General features: G+C 41.8%; 1 protein-coding gene across 2 annotated transcripts in view; it reads right to left on the bottom strand.

Moving 5' to 3' along the window:
- The window catches only part of LOC149321591 (semaphorin-3D-like), a 58,188-nt gene that overhangs the window by 24,027 nt on the left and 17,268 nt on the right, over nt 1–16,893 (bottom strand). For both annotated transcript variants that reach the window (XM_089525024.1, XM_089525033.1), the window contains exons 2-8: nt 15,943–16,161; nt 10,454–10,614; nt 8,806–8,868; nt 7,646–7,759; nt 4,940–5,042; nt 2,829–2,957; nt 1,347–1,492 (exon numbers count right to left, since the gene is read on the bottom strand). In XM_089525024.1, coding sequence (XP_089381150.1) covers nt 1,347–1,492; nt 2,829–2,957; nt 4,940–5,042; nt 7,646–7,759; nt 8,806–8,868; nt 10,454–10,614; nt 15,943–16,078 — 852 coding nt within the window. In that variant the 5' untranslated portion in view covers nt 16,079–16,161. The remainder of the gene's footprint in view (nt 1–1,346; nt 1,493–2,828; nt 2,958–4,939; nt 5,043–7,645; nt 7,760–8,805; nt 8,869–10,453; nt 10,615–15,942; nt 16,162–16,893) is intronic.

Genomic DNA, 16,893 nt, shown 5'->3' with positions numbered 1-16,893 from the left:
TTACAAATAACAGCTTCTTATTTACAATGGGATGCCCTACTTACAAGTTTTAGGGTCCCCAAATTTGGGGGGAACTTAGGAAATATTCTTCTGATGTCCCCTAGGGGGTTTAGTGTGGCTGTTACCCCTAGTGGTTGACCACCCTTGAAAGAGGATGTGTGGTATCTGTGTGATAAAACAACTCTGCTTGGCTCCAGTGAATACTGTGTTCAAAGACACAGTGTGTTGAAACATAATCTGCCCCAAAACAATAGCAGGGGAAAAGTAGGGAAAGAAGGTATTTGACTTCAGCATAAAATTTCCTGCAAGTTTCTGTCCTCAGCCGCCCATCTGCAGTAATGTTATAATAATGCTGGCTTATCTTAGGAGCATTGTCAAGACTCTATGAATGCATTATGAGCTCATAAAACAGGCTGTACAAATGCTGCATTTAGTCTGCTATACTATCTACACTTACATCACTACAAGATTGTGGGGGTTGTGGGTCACACTGAGTGACACATCTGAGGAGGGGTGACACCTGCTCAGACCCTTCTCTTACTGTGGAGTGGTGGTGCGTGTTGCTGCTGCCAGTGTCCACCTCATATTCTCTGCTGCCATGGCTCTCTTGGCAGAGCTAAGGCAGTGGAGAAGGAGGGGCAAGTGTGCACTGCTTCCAGTTTCTCCACTGTCCTGACTCTCTCTGCTAAGGAAGCCAAGGCACTAAAGAAAGAGGAGCAAGCACACATCCCTCCTGGCTTCTCCACTGCCCTGGATCTCTCTTTCAAGGGAGCCAAGGCACCAGAGAAGGAGGTATGGGCACAACCTTCTTCCATCCCCTTCTGCTGCCTGGCCTGCCTGCCTGCCCCCCAGTCCCTGGCAGGCCTTTCTGGGTCTGCGTGGGCAGTGGTTAGGCAGGCAAGTTAGGCACCACAACCCAGCAGCACTTTCCAGGTTGAATGAGTGGTGGGCAGATAGGGAGGCAAGCAAGCAAGGCAGTGAGAGAGGGGGCGGACAGAGCAGATGACTGCAGCTGCTTCCTCCCTGGCATCCCTTTCTGGTCATCTGCACTGGGTAACACCAATCTTAGTGATGCCACTGGTGGGATGTACTCCCAGGTAAACATGTCTAGATTGCACAGTTGACCACCAGTCAAACTGAAGTTATGAAGCTAACAGATAATGTCTCCTAAGTCCCAGAAGCATCCTAAGGGATGTAAAAAATTCTGAAGTGTTTATGAGAGTTCCTATCTTAGCAAACACCAGGGCTAAATATTTAGATCACTAAGCAACTGCATGTACAGATTGAGGTAAAGAAGTATATTCTTTATATTAAGTTGGGTTCTGCAACTAATGTCTGAAGCTGACCTTGCAGACCCGGGCCACACGGGCATAGATGCGTCTTTTCTCCCACTGTCCAGCTTCTACTGCTGTTTCCCGGAAAAAGAAGTACACTTTATCATCATCATGGTTGTAGGTGTCAGGAATGGCATAGGCACCAATAAACACTGGTTCTGCAAGAAAGAAATTTTGATATAAACAGCACATGTTCAGTAGAAACAAACTGCTGTAAAAAGATGTCACCCTACATTTTCATTTTTTTTTTAAATTTAAAATACTTTTAATAAACATGACACACAAGTAGAGCCAGCTCCCAGGGCCAAAAGCAATGGCAAAAGGTGCAATTGGTGACTGATTCTGGAAGTTTTATGCTGGTTGCAGTTTCCCTTATTTCAGGAGAACGGCATGGACAAAGCTGGCTCTGAAACTTAAGCCCTAGTTGCAAAAAAGCTCCACTGCTTGAGTCCTGGTGCTTGATGTCTTGTAATTTAGATAGACTATAAACATATTAAAAACATTAACAAGTTCAAACAAGTTTAAAAGATTAAAACAATTTAAAAACCCTATGCATAGTATTTGGTGTAGATCAATGAGCCATACTTGGCCTCTCAAAGGTGGTGGCACCAATTGGGCCTCCAAGGGGAAAGTATTCCACTTTTAGGGTGCCACGGTTGATAAGGCCTTCTTCCATGTCTTCACACAGTATAATGATCTCACTAATGGGACACAAAGCAGGGTTCCCCAGCAAAACCCCTTTCTTGCGCAGGCACATATAGAAAGAAGAGGCCCTTCAGGTACTGGGTTCTTCTAGACATTTCTAGTCTTCCCAATTGGGAAGGCAAGTGGTTTAGGATGAATCTCCACTATTATCTTTGATCTCTAGCAGCAAATAACAAAAAAAAACCCTTCTATTTCTGTCACCACCACCCTGAGCATATGATCTCATATGATTTAAGAAGCTAAGCAAGGTTTAGCCTGGTTAATATTTGGATGGGAGACTCTCAAGGAACACCAGTGATTTCTATGTAGGGTGAGGAAAAAATCATTCTTGAAACCTGGGAAAGCCATTTCTGCCATCCAGAAATGGCAAGACAGGCCTAGATGGACCAATGGTCTGACTTAGTCTAGAGAAGCTACTAATGCTCTGCTTTGGGGATGGGTCTGACTCAGTCTAGAGAAGCTACTAATGCTCTGCTTTGGGGGTGGGAGAGGAGTGAGAGGAGATCTCCAGAGGGAAACTTTGGAAGGGGAGAGGCATCCCTGAAATGCTTTGCAGACTAGATTGCAACTACTCAGATTAGTCCTGTGGGCTTGTAGGTTCCCCTCTCCTGAAGTATAGGAACCCATAGCTTCTCTTTTGGGGAAGAGGCCTCAGTCAAATTCAATAAGAATGTAGTTCTTACTCATGTTGCTGCTATTTGGCTGTAGAGCTGTGGGCATGGCAATGGCAGGCTCATTACTTGTCACAGAACATCTCCTTAGTAGTTTGTTTCACCATTGCCCATTTACCTTTTAACCAGTAATCTTGGTTCTGTTCTGTTCGGATGTAGTTTTGGTCTGCCCTGTCAAGCCGTGTCCGGAAGAAAGCAGCACTGCTACCCATGAAGTCAATGGAGGTGCCAGAATAAAACTCCCCATCTGTAAAACCAGCCAAAAGAGACAAATATTGGCAGAATATACATTTGATGTATATGGATTGAAATTCAGTTGTGCTTAGAGTTGGATACACTGAAATCAATGGAACTTTAGCAATGTCTGATTTGCCTAATTAATTTTAATAAGTAAATTGGGATCCAATCCCACCTTTGGGAGGAGATTTCTTTCCCCTCATGTTCATATACTGAAAAATTTAAAGTGATGAAAATTGGACATTTGCACAAGGAATTTATGTAACTTCCTGCCCCTTTTGACTTTAAGGAGGTGAGGCCTTTCTTGCCATGGAGATGCAGTAATATGAAAGGGAATTAGTGCAGCAGAAACTACAGCTGAATGGATGTACTGTAGCAGGCACTGCTGGAAATGAGCCACATATTACATACAATGACTTAGTTTTAAACCTTCCTGACACTGTATTCTCTAGGTTCGAGATGGGCAGAAGATTGATCAAGAATCAACAAGATGACAGACCTCTTGTTGATTGAAAAAATATCAGCAAAGCTTCCCAACTCCAGATCAGTTAACACAGGAGTGGGAAAATTTAAGGGGTCTGGACCAGTAAGTTTTCTTCCACTATGGGATGTGTTGCCTGAAATTTGATTAATTTTTTTTTTGAGTGGGGCATGTTTTGGTGACTAGAAGTTCCCTTCTGGTTTTAAAAGCAAATAACGTCTTTCAAACATACACAGTCCTGCTCCCTGAGGCTTCCAAGAACAACAAATCAAGTGTTTTGACCAAATTTTGGAGTGAGTAGGGGCTGGGGAGGGTGGTTTTTATACATAGGGCCTGGGAACAACAAAACAGCTATAGGTGCTACATTTCAATGGCATCAGTGAAAACCCATCCCTTCCCAAATGAGGCTGCTGATACCAAGAAAGCTTTGTGTATTAAAGGATTTGGACACATGCTCCTATTCTGGTGCTGAAAGCAAAGGTCAGAAAGTGACCAGAAGGTCAAAGTAAGGGAGAGCCAGGTGAAAGAGAAAAGTGTTCTTAACCAAATAAAATTTTTAGAAACTGCAAAGTTATTAAGCTCTTATGAACTACAAGAAAAAGCAAATCAACAATTTAAAGGGCATTCTGACTTCAAACCATTGGCTAATAGCACTTTCTACTAATAACAACAATAATCTGAAATGTAAGGGGAAAGGTCAACAGAAATAGTTGGTCTTTCCTCCTGTGATTGGCTATATGATTGACTGTTCCTGGGTAAACTTTCAAAATCTACTGTAAATGGTAAAGTGTATGTTTGCTTCACTGACAGATTGCACACCTTAAATGCTGACAGCTTGTACAGCATCTTGTGAAATAAAATATCCTTAAATAAAATACAGTCTTCAGTCTACCATCATAAGAACCACTTACTAGCCATAAAAAGGCAAAAATTTCCCTATTGTACTCCAAACACATTCCTGTGTTTTGAGCTTAAGAAGCCCTTGTTCTGTGCTCCCATGTCCACCTTTGTGAGCCACTATTACTTGCATCTGTTTTGTGGATGTCATAGTTCTAGTGGAGACAAAAGTATACTGTATTTTCCGGCATACAAGACGACTTTTTGACCCTCTAAAATTGGGTCAAAAGTCGGGGGCCGTCTTATACGCCAGGTGTGCGTGCTTGGCCGCCGGTTTCTCAGACCTCCGGAGGCAGACCCGTGCCAGCTTCTAAGGGGCCTCCGGAGGCCCCTTACAAGCCGGCGTGCGCACTCTCGGGGCCACTGGCTTCTCAGGCCTCCAGAGGCCTGGGGAGCTGGCAGCCCCGCGCAGACTTCTAAGGGGCCTCCAGAGGCCTCTTGAAGCCGGCGAGCGCGTGCACGGCCGGCTGCCGGATTCTGAGGAAGAGGGGTAGCCTTATACGGTGAATATATCCTAAACTCTATTTTTTTATTATAAAAGTTGGGGGTTGTCTTATACGCCAGAAAATACGGTACCCCTTGGCCTAGGTTGTGCTCATTAATTAACCTCTTACCTGCAAGCAGCCCTGTGAAAGGCTCATGAGGGCTGTAGGGACATTTGCCTCTCCCAGATTCTACTGAGTATGTCACCAGCTGCATAGTTGGTGTCCCCAGTCCCTACAGAGGGACAAGAAGACTTTTCAAGCAAAAGCTATGCTGGAAGCAAAATTTTATTTTATTTTTCTCATATATAGAGGTAAAATGTTCTGAACTGTAAGAAACCACTTTGGTTTTACATTTTACGAGGAGCAGGCAAAATAAATATGGAAGGAACCATCAACATTGGAAAATAAATTAAGGCCGGTATTCTGTATCAGCTACTAAACTATGTAACCTCTCTTAATCCACCCCCCCCCCCAAGTTTGATGGAAACATCATTCACCCATGTGCTGATCACTGGCAGAATGCAACTCCTTCTCCTGAGCCGTTGCCTAGTAAAGTAGGCTGGAGGTCAGATACAATTGTGACTAAAGCTGCATCTGCACTGTAGAAATAAACCAGTTTGACACCAATTTAATTGTCATGGCTCAGTGCTATGGAATTCTGGGAACTGTGGTTTGCTATGGCTCCAGAATTCTCTGACAGAGAAGGTTAAATGTCTCACAAAACTACAATTCCCAGAATTCCATTGCATTGAGCCACAGCAGTTAAAATAGTGTCAAACTAGATAGTTTCTGCAATGCAGGTGCGGCCTAAGTGGTGATCAGTAATATGCCACAGTTACCTAGTTTTATTAATCCATAATAATTTCATATTCTTGATTTCTACTTAGTCACTGGTTTCAAACTATTGCCACAATTGTGACTCCCCTCCCCCTTTATTGGACATAAAATGCACGAGGAGAAGAGAATCCATTCTGTTGTTGATTGGAGCACTGGGGAATGACATTTCTATCAGGATTGGGTGATCAGGCTAGGAGAGGTTACTTAGTTAAGTTAAGAGAGGTAACTAAATTAAATACAGTTTGCTCTCTGTATCCACGGATTTTGCATCCATGGATTCAACCAACCACAGTTCGAAAATATTCACACACATAAATAAATACAAAAAGCAAACTTTGATTTTGCCATTTTATATAAAGGACACAATTTTACTACACTATTGTGTATAACCAGACTTGAGCATGCATAGATTTTGGTATCCACTGGGAGGGGTGGTGGTCCTGGAAACAAATCCCAGCCAATACTGAGGGTCCACTGTATATTTAAGTAAGTGACAGATAAAGAATAGTGGCCAAAATTACTATGTCTTCTCTCAACAACATTGTTATGTAGGTAGATACAAAGCACCAATTCTAATAAAAGTAAATGAGAAAAGGGAACCAAGACCAGGAATTACAACGATCTGGTAATTCTATGTGCTACATAACTTTTAGAAATAATGTGGATGAAGTAAATGTATGAACATCTTATCATAAACATTTTATTTGTTGTTCTAAAAGAAAATATTCCATAATCCATTTTTCATTTTTTCTGATAATAATAATAATAATAATAATAATAATAATCTTTATTTCAGCCAACAGGCCATAAGGATTTTTTCTTGTAAAAGAAAGGCTTCAGAGAAAAACACAACAAACTCACACATTTCCCCTGATTTCCCCCCCAACTTTTTCCTGGGCCTTCACATCTCTACTGTATTTATTCCAAAATCTAATGAGAGTTAACATTTTGTTTGTTGTTTGTTGAAGCATAAAAGGGGGGAAGGGAGGGGGAAAGAAAACTATTAGCACCTTTAAGGCTAACTGATTTATATTTTAGCATGAGCATTTGTAGATCTCACTGCACTGAGAGAGTGATGTTAAAGCTACAGGTTTTTAAAGAAACTTACATAGTTTCCTTCGACAGTCTTTCTGAAAGAAGATAAATGGTCACAAATAGGACATTAGAAATTAGAATAGCCCCTAACTAGTTGCAGAGCATTTTAACCTTCCTTGACATACAATATGGGACTTACAAGTTGTTGTTCTATAAAAATAAATAAAATAAAATAAATAGAAAGACTGGAAAGAGAAACAGATGATGCTAATGCTAAAATATAAACCAGTTAGTATTATAGGTGCCGCTAGATTTCTCTCTTCCCGACTTTCCTTTTTACACTACATAGAAGATAGCTGAAACTCAGGAATGTTGTTTACAACTCTTCAGGTGACAATATAATTATCCTACTTTGTAAGTTCTCTTCTGTCTGAATTCTGCAGCAAAATGCGAGATGTATCCTGTGTGCCTGGACCAGGGTTAATGGAACAGACTCAAGCAAAAGAATTACAGGATTGTATCCAATGTTAGGAAGTTTATTATGGAGCTACTAGCAATGGCAGAATGCTATTGAGGGAGTTACGAATACTAAAAGAAGATAAATGACTCTGTCTCCTAAATTGCCTATTGATACAAGATATCTTCACAGAGTGTTTGTGCAATGTCAGCAAAAAGTGCAAAAACATAGGGCACATTCTAACTGGAGCTGGAACAGTGGATGAACGTCCCACTTATTTATTATGGAAAACTGCCTAGTCTGGTATTCCTGCAAAGAAATGGGTGGTATTTTTCCTCTGAGTTTTATTTAATGCTCACCTTTCCATTTGTTAGGAAAATTCAACAATATTCCCACTGTTCTTACATGCGCACACACAAAGAAAGAACAACCCATCTTGAATCTGGTGTTTGAAACAATTGCTTCATGTTCCTTCAAAGTAATGTAACTCCTCTGGTGCAACTCACCTCAGCTTTGATTTGTATGAAGGCACACATGGGCTGGTAGGAGCCTGTTCCACAGGCAAAGACATGGCTGCTGTTAAAATGCTGGAGAAAGCGGATGAAATTGGCACATTCTGTCTAGAAAAGAGTCAAAGAGACCACAATTACTTGAGAGCTTTGCTTTGCCCTATGTCTCCCACCATCAAAGAAAATCTCTGCTTCTCGGGCTGTCATTATGATCTGCCTCCAATGAAGGTCTGTGGCTCATGTGGTCCCCCAGATGTCACTGAACCTCAACTTCCATGAATGCTGGCATCTCTGAGGTTGGGGGCAAATACAAAGTTTCCATTTCCATTTATGGTAGAATGACCTTTCTTTTGAGACTAGCCCCACTAATGAAATGGCCTGAAGCAGCACACCCATCCACCCACCTCTGAAAGTTCATATATTTATCAAGTTGCTGCTGCTGCTGCTGCTGCTGAGCTAGGCCTGAGGCCAGGCAAGCTGTGAGAAAGAGGTCCCACGTGTTGTTTCATAGAAATAAATATCTGTACAAATCCAATGTTTTTAATAGGGACCACTGAACTTCTGGAAAGCTCTTCAGCTTAAACTGTGAAGACTAGGTTTGTCAGGTAGCCCTTATTATGAGGAATGCCCCTTATTGAGGGCCAGAAAGTTTGTAGTCATTGACGTAGTAGTAGAAGAAGTAATAATAATAATAATAATAATAATGCATTTACTCATCTCTCCCTCTGGATCAAGGTGGGGAACAACAACAATTAATAAATACAAGACATTAGTTAAAAACACAATAGTTAAAACACTAAAAAAGTAAATAGGGCTGGGTGGTTTTTTCCTTGATTACAGACTAAACAAGATGACAAAGAACAACCACCACCCATATTTGGGGTCTGGGCCCTTCATAAAGACAGAAATAGGTACATTGGGTAATTTTTGAACATGGACAACATATTAATTTTACAGAGAAAGACATGGTTAAATTAACAGAAACCAGTACTTTCATTCAGTACTAAGACAGAACACAAACTTCGCAATAGCTACTTCCTAATTGTCCCCACCCCTGCATGTCATGAATTTTGACTACTTTTTGCTAATTGCTATTCCCTTATTGCTACTTTGAACACCTGGCAACACTAGTGGAGACTTTGGCCAGACATGCGTACTTCAGGATTCTTCCCAGCCAGTCTGCAGTGTTCTCTCTGCTCTCTAGGAGCTGGCCAGAAAATCTGGAGAAAAGAAAAGAAAAAGCACACAATCAAGGCTTTTGCTCTGATGGTAAAATGGCTTTAGGCTTGAGTGTGAACATGAGTTGGGCACAGGGATTTTGGCTACTGCAGCATTAATTCTGCTGTAGTCTCTCTCCCCACACCCCATATCTTTGTGCTTGCATTGCCTGTGGACTGATAACTTTGCGACCCTAGTCCCACATGCTTTGCTGTGCACCGTCCTGCTCTGAAAATAAGAGAAGGTAGCTTTGTGACTGACATGAAGTCTTGACCAACTGGTGATATGCCATTTTGACTTCTGTTGGAAACTAGAAAGAGGCATTTCTGCTGATCCCAGTCCAGGGGTGTATCTACACTGGAGAAATATAGTGCATTGTTGTTGTTGTTGTTGTTGTTGTTGTTGTTGTATGCCTTCAAGTCATTTATGCCTACCTCAAGGCAAATCTATCATGGCAAAATTTCTTGGCGAGATTTGTTCCGAGGTTTGCCCTTGCCATCCTCCAAGACTGAGAAAGTGTGATTTGCCCACGGCCATCTAATGGGTTTCCATGGCTGAGCAGGGATTCCAACCCTGGTCTACAGAGTCTTGGTCCAATACCCAAATGCCTACACCACGCTGGCACTTTAAAACCCCTTTTAATGCAATTGTTCCATCCTATGGAATCCAGAGTTTTATAGTGTTGTGAAGGAATGGGAGTGCACTAGAGAAGTACCTCAGCAGGCCACAAAGCCAGGAGTCCATAGGATGGCCTACGATAGTTAAAGTGGTAAAGTGGAACTAGCTAAGAGGTGAACTAGTGCTATAATCATGCAGTGTGGACATACCCTTGGTCATATTTGTGGGGATGCACTTGGTACATTTTCAAAGCAACCTCAGTATTAAAATTGTGTATGGCTGTCTCCCACTGACCTGTACTGTAGCTTTTCAGGCTTCTCTATGTAAGAGCCAGGTAGTGCAAAGGAAGCAAGTGTACAGCCATCTAGGAAGCTGTTTCTGATTGGTCTTTTAAATCTTTCCATGTTACATAGGGATGCTACATAGCTAGTTCACACCTGACTTGAGTTTTCCGCACTTTGTGACAGTTTGACAGCCAAGCACTAGCACTTGTTAGCTGACTATTCTGAATCTGTGTTTAAGTACCTGAAACCTGGCTGAGGTTACATACACAGCAGCCCTAGGATGAATTACAGATATTTTGTCACAAGTATTTTAAGTCACTTTTGTCTAGGCTGCTATAGCATAGGTACACATATCTTTTCATCTCCCAAAGAGGAACACTCTCAATATTTAATGTAGTCAAGTGTCTATGATGAAAAGGGACCAGAATAGAGAAAAATGCAAGACCAGATGTCTTCCAGAATCTAATAAGCTCCATTCTCTGCCTTTAAACTGGAAGACTTACTGTTTGAACTCCAGTCCAAATTGTGATTTGTAGTCCAACAAAACAGCTCCTCCAAGCTGTGTTTGCCAACCCACAATGCTTTACATAGGTTATTGTACTAGTTACCTAATACTAAAAAATCAAGCCCTTCTAACTTTTCTGTAATATATTGTTAAAGCAACAATCTCTTCTGTATGGCTGACCTTTTGAGGCTCTGTGTTGGGGTTGTCTAGGTGGAACAAAAACACATGATCCTTGGCACCTGCCATCAGCCATGCCCTCTTTTCATCCAGAAGAAGTGACTGGAATGCCAGGGCATCCTCTGAGTCCAGTAACAGCCAGGAGTTGTTTGATCTCAGCAGATCTGAGAGGTGAAGAATGGAAAGAAAGAAATAGAGAGTTTGTACTAGAGACGAACGGGGACAAAACCTGATCATTTTCAAATCTACAAGAATGATCACTCACAAGAGAATCCTCCTTCCTCCATGAACACAATAAATAAAAACAAGCAGTAGGCAGCAATCTTGCACAAATTTACCAGAAGAAAGAGGACATACTTGTGAGTAAACAAGCATATGACTATCATATGTCTTAGTTCTTCCAACTCACATGCAGGTTCCCCATCTTGCCAGCATCCATGAAATCCAATCCAGACTCACTGATTGACAGATTCTATTTTTAATATTACCTACATGATTAATTCCATTTCTTTTAGATTTCCCCATGTACTTGCTGTTGATGAAGGCTGTTTTATCAAGAATTTTAGAGACTTCTCTCTCAAAAGTGTAAGATCTGGTCTATCCAGCCTTTCTGCCTGGCTCATTAGATGCTACACTGTAGATCAAGGAATTCAAAACCCAGTATTCGTCAAAAGCATGAATAATAAAAACTCAGAAAATTTGATCAAGTCAGCTTGATCCCCCGCTCTTGCTTCCTCACAGGTCATTTCTGCAGCTTTTTTCTTTCTTTCTTAAAACAGTGATAATGTTAATAGACATAATACAAATGCAGATTACACTAAGGCAATTCTTTATATGGGTGCCACATCTGCTGTAAGAGTCCCACTTGTTGTTTTCACTACTGATACCCCCTGATCTCTTGACCTCTTTTCTTCCATAGGACAAACCCACAGACAATGTAAATTTAGGTCAAAGGATACTGTAGTTCAGGCATCAAACATGCATGCCCCCTCATCTTGTGTAATCAATCAGATTAAAGCAATAACATCTGCCAGACCTCAGGAGCCATTATAATATTTAAGCAACTCTCATGATGTGATATAGTTCTTCCCCTGCTCCTTGATATGGAGCCTGATATGGAGGAAAGGTAAGCGTGGACTGACCAGTAACTTCTCAATGTTTTTCTCAAAGAAGACTCTCTGTTTGCCTTTGTGGATTAATTTTCAGCATGGTATCTCTGAGCGCACAGTCATTTCCCTAGTGATAAGACCATCACACTTGGAGTCTGCCTCACCTGAACAAGCAGAGCTGGATATATGTCCAGACCAGCAATTCACTTGCATTTATTCTCACTGAACCTTTGTTCTAATCCTAAAGCCTACATATTCTTCACTTCTATGGGCTCCTTCCTACTAGGTTGGGTTTTTAAAATTGTATTTTAAAAAATAATTCTGAATTTGCACAAAGTTAGAGAAATTGCCTACATCCTTGGATGTGATGTGGATTCTAAAATGAGCAGTTTAAGGAGCGTAGACAGAATAAGAAAACAGTTGTTTTAACAAAATGAATTAGGAAGATACATAGGTGCATAATGTCTATACACTGGAAAACACCACCCCCACATACATAGCCATAGAATAACGCACTCAAAGACAAGGCTCTGAGAATGGTGGGCTAGTGTGGCAATGGCCAGGAAGAGGCAGATCTGGGATGCTATAATTACCAAAGTGGCTTATTATTCCTTACTGTACTTAATTTTTTGTAATGACATTGTAACAAAGTAACTTCTCACAAGGAATGTAATGAGTCAGGGTAATGCTCCTGTGCTGTGGGGTGTGCATATTGAGTACTTTTTCCTGGTTACTTGTAAAGGAGATTTTCAGGTATTTTAGATTTATTTTGTGGGGGATATTTTTCAGAGTCTATGCCATTATGTAATCATTCCTCAGATTAAATGGAAAAAGTGAGCATGCAAGTCATGAAAAGTAATGAGTGATGCTGTAACATAGGCAAGGATAGTCCCTGGTTATGGCAGCATATGTACTTTGGGAGGCATTGTTCAAGGAGGTATCTAGTATCTCCTTGCACAATGCCCCTTACCCATGTGCAGACACAGTGCTGCTCCCGGGATCAGCTCTATCCTCCCCTGGCTAGTGACAAGCTGCAGAAGCACATTCACAAGGAGCATCTGTTCAGCTCATCCCTCCTCACATGCATCTATGAAAGATGAGACCTGAGCTACAGCAGGAGATGACAGTCCCTTTGTGGCCTTTTTTCTTGGCTTCTTCCACAGTTTCTGTTTCCATAGGGAAAAGTAGTAGAGCCATAGGATGTGTGATCTAATACACTCACCACCATGCCTATGTTCCTGTCCAACAGAAAGATGAACTATGGCTATTGGGACATGAGCCTCCTTCTAGATGGGGATATGCTGTGTGTGTGTGTGTGTGTATGTGTGTGTGTGTGAGAGAGAGAGAGAGAGAGAACACAACATATCAGAGCATTATTTGGAACAATATATATATATATATATAAAGCCTTTGCTTTGGTTTCTGATCTCCTCTGCAGAGAACTCATTTATAAAGTACATAGAACTCCAACAAGAAACAACCCCATCTGAGAAACTTTTATGGCCGTGCCTGATTTCTGAGGTATAGCTGTTGTCTTTCCAAACACAGAAAGAAAGTCACCCTTCCTCTTCTTTCTGTTATGTGAATTTCTGCACGTGTGCTCCGTAGCCCTGACACTCCAAAATGACGCCCACAATTGCTCAGTTGCAGTGGCATACTATTGTTCTTGCTCTTAGTCTCTCAAGCACATCTTTCCTTTGCAATCCCAGTCTTCGATTTTATCATTTCCTTTCGGCAGGCCCATCTGTCCCTTTCTTTCTCCCCCTTCTATTCTACTCCCAGGTCGGAGGGCGTCTCTAAGGGCTAGTTTAATGTAAACCCCTGTCATCCCTTGTGTCCTTGAACTTGGCTTGATATCCGTGAGTCACACCTCCTGCCATTGTCTGTCTTGGCCCTTGGACCTCCAGAGGCTGGGAACTTCCTTTCTTTGGAGACCTAAGATGAAGAGGGTTTTTAAAAAGCATGCCTGGTCCTAGCAAACACTTTGAACTGGGGAGAAGGGCTCCTGCTTCGTTTTTGTCTTGTGACAGAGTCTCGGTTGTTTTCCTTTCAAAGAAAGCCAGATTAGTTTCTTTTCTTCTTCTTCTTTTGACAAGCCATTGTCATGGTTGGCAGTGTATCTGTTTGAAATAGCTGCCTCAGTCGCAGGCAACATTAATCACTCTGTCTTCTTGGTTTCTTCCTGTCCCCCTCCTCCATTTCTACGAAAAATTAGATTGTAATGCATAGATTATATCAGCTTAAAACCAGGCAGTTGTGAGGTGCGAAGCTGACATACAATGGGTTGGTGGTGGAGGAAAGGGAATAGTTGGTAACATGTATTTTGAAAACTTGGTATCTTCCTGGCTTGCATTTGATTCAAACTTGCTCACAGCCACTTCATCCTAGTAAAACCACAGCCTGCTTCCCTAGCTACTTTCACCTCCCTTAAACGAGTACCTGCTTGCCTGACTGTTTGCCTCTAGCTTCTCTTAGCCCAATTACTAACCTTTACCAAAAGTTATAGCAAGAATCCATGGGCATCCACTAAGGTGCCCAGATGTCATTGCCTTAACACTGGCCCTCAGGGAGGGGAGGGGAATCTCAGGGCTTGAGCACTGCCTTGAAAAGTTGTAGGTATGTATATTTTCCCAATTTGTTAGATTCAGGTTTTTAAAGAATTGAACATTTGCCCATCTGTGACTGAGACTCAACTTATCAGGGTTTATGACATCACCAGCAGCTGCCCCTTGTAATGTCACCTTGTAACCTCCCCAGGCTCTGTCTTCTGTGATATCACAAGAAACCATCCCTAAATCTCAGGTTTTGTTCCTGATTTCTCAGGGACTGATATAAACCTGTGTATTCCTGTGTAGCAGGGGGCTGGACTAATGGCCCTTGGGGCCTCTTCCAAATATAATCCTATGGCACTAGGGATGGAGATCATATGCCGCCACATTTTACATAAGAGTCACTACCATGTAATGCACTCTGCATGGGGCTACCCTTGTGCCTAGTCCGGAAACTTCAACTAGTACAAAATATGGCATCCAGGCTGGTTGCCGGTAAAACTAGGAGTGACTGAATAACACCTGTCCTAAAATCTCTTCACTGGCTGCCTATTAGTTTCCGGGCACAGTACAAGGTGTTGGTTATAACCTTTAAAGCAGTGGTTCCCAACCTTAGGCGACCCTTTCATGGGGGTCGCCTAAGACCATTGGAAAACATCTATTTAATTACAGTTATGAAGTAGCAATGAAAATAATTTAATGGGTTTGGGTCACCACAACATGAGGAACTGTATTAAAGGGTCGCGGCATTAGGAAGGTTGGGAACTACTGCTTTAAAGCCCTACATGGCTTGGGTCCAACCTATTTGAAGGATTGTCTGCTCCCATATACTTCACCCCGCACTCTCAGGTCCTCTGGGAGGAATCTATTGCAGCCTTTAAAAACCAAACTAACTCCTACCTCCCTCTGCAATTGCTCCCAAACTATGGAACGGCCTGCCAGATGAGATCTGTCAAATTGCCAGCTTAGACAGCTTTAAAAAAAGCTGTCAAGACAGATCTCTTCTGGCAGGCTTTTCCTGAATAAAAGTGCCCAGCCACAGAATGACTGCCCTGCACATCATGTATTAGCCCACCGCTCTGTCCTCGTTATATTTTTTTATTGTGTTTTTAATAGATATTTTAATCTCCAATTTTAATTGTAACATGTTTAATCCTGTTTTAAGGGGGGAATTTGGGATATGATGTTGTGAATGTGGATATTTTAATGTGTTGTGAGCTGCTTTGATTGTCTCATCACAGAAAAGCGGGATAAAAATAAAAGTTTTATTATTTATTTATTTATTATTATTACCATAATCAACATGTCATCTGCATGGTGGTATAAATGGTATCATATTTTCTTCCAGTGATGAAAGTTGCAATTTAAAGCAGGGGAAAGCAAAACCACAGTAACAGAAGTGTTTGAAAACATATGGATCACAACAAAATGCAGGCCCCTTGTGCATCTGTTGTACTCACCTGTAAAGTCCCAAACAGTTCACCTGCAGGTCAGTTAAGAGTGGACAGTACAAAAGAGCAGAACAAAAGGACTCAGATGTATTGCTCAGTCTTTATGAACCCGACTTGAATGAACCACAGATGTTCAAATGCCTGAGGTATACTGAGAGGCTGACCTTTCAGCTCAGGGTTACAGGATGAAGGCTTGGGTTTAGTGGATGTGACAATCAGGAAGGTATGGGTGGGGATGTGCGTGAGACTCCCAGGTTAGAGAAAGTGCCTACATCTGCCTTGTTTTTATCATTCAGTAGAGATTAAAATCCACTGCTAAATACTGTGGGTTTCCAATCCTAAAAACCAATCCAAAAAACCAACATGATGACCAGCTTTACTACCTTGGTATGACAAGCGGAGACGGGGAACCCATTGCTTCCATGAAATACTGTTCTCAACCATCAGTAAAACGAACCAAGCCACAAGGGCAATGTTGGTGGTGAAGCAGCAGCACATGGAAAACGTCAAGCGGATCATCACTCTCTCTTGCCAAAAGCACCAGTGTGCAAAAACTCTGAATTCACAGATGCATTTTCTTCCCAGAGAAAGTCACCTGCCACCTAAAACAGAAATGGAGAATAATCTTTAAGAGGTCTAGTAACAGTCAACCAGTCATGCATTGTTCCTTTTCTCTTGTATCCGTCCCATGATTTCTGAACTAGAATTATATTGGCAGAGCTGACATCACATACAGGAAATGGAATACAGAGGAAGTAGAGGTTAAAAGTAAACTATGTACTAGCCAAATCCTTTTGAGCATGGGCCCTTTGAGCAAGAATCCTTTGAGAAGGGTTTTTCTGCTGAATATGATTCCTATACATTTCAATTTCTTTCTTTGGAATCCTCTTCCCTCCATGAGCTCTGGTTCAGCCCTGGAAAGAGGCTAACCTGGACACATAGAATTTTCTGCTGGAAAGTAGGTGGTTATATAATGATTTGCCTGTTTTTGCCTGTAGGTGACTATATTCTATGCATATTTATTTGGAAATAAGAGTCTACCCTTGGGGTTGGGAATCATGTGGCCCTCCATATGTTGCTGAACTGAATGTGTGAGCAGTCTGAACTCCCACAGCCAACGATGAAAGATGCTGGGAGTTGCAGTTCAACAATGTCTGGAGGACTGCCTGATTCCCACTGCTGGTCTAATGTGATTGTGTCACAACCCATCCATTAGAACATGACTTCTGTTGCAAATCATGGGAGCTGATGGTGGTTTAAAGCAAAAAAGTGGGAGATAAAAGTTGACAGGGAAAGGTCTGGGCCCTCCCCTCCATTGCACCTTTTTAATTTAT

This window comes from Sceloporus occidentalis, unplaced genomic scaffold (assembly GCF_023333645.1).
Source record: "Sceloporus occidentalis isolate IW3139 unplaced genomic scaffold, rSceOcc1.0.p SCAF_1, whole genome shotgun sequence".
NCBI lineage: Eukaryota > Metazoa > Chordata > Lepidosauria > Squamata > Phrynosomatidae > Sceloporus > Sceloporus occidentalis.
This window is presented reverse-complemented; position numbering and strand designations above follow the sequence as displayed.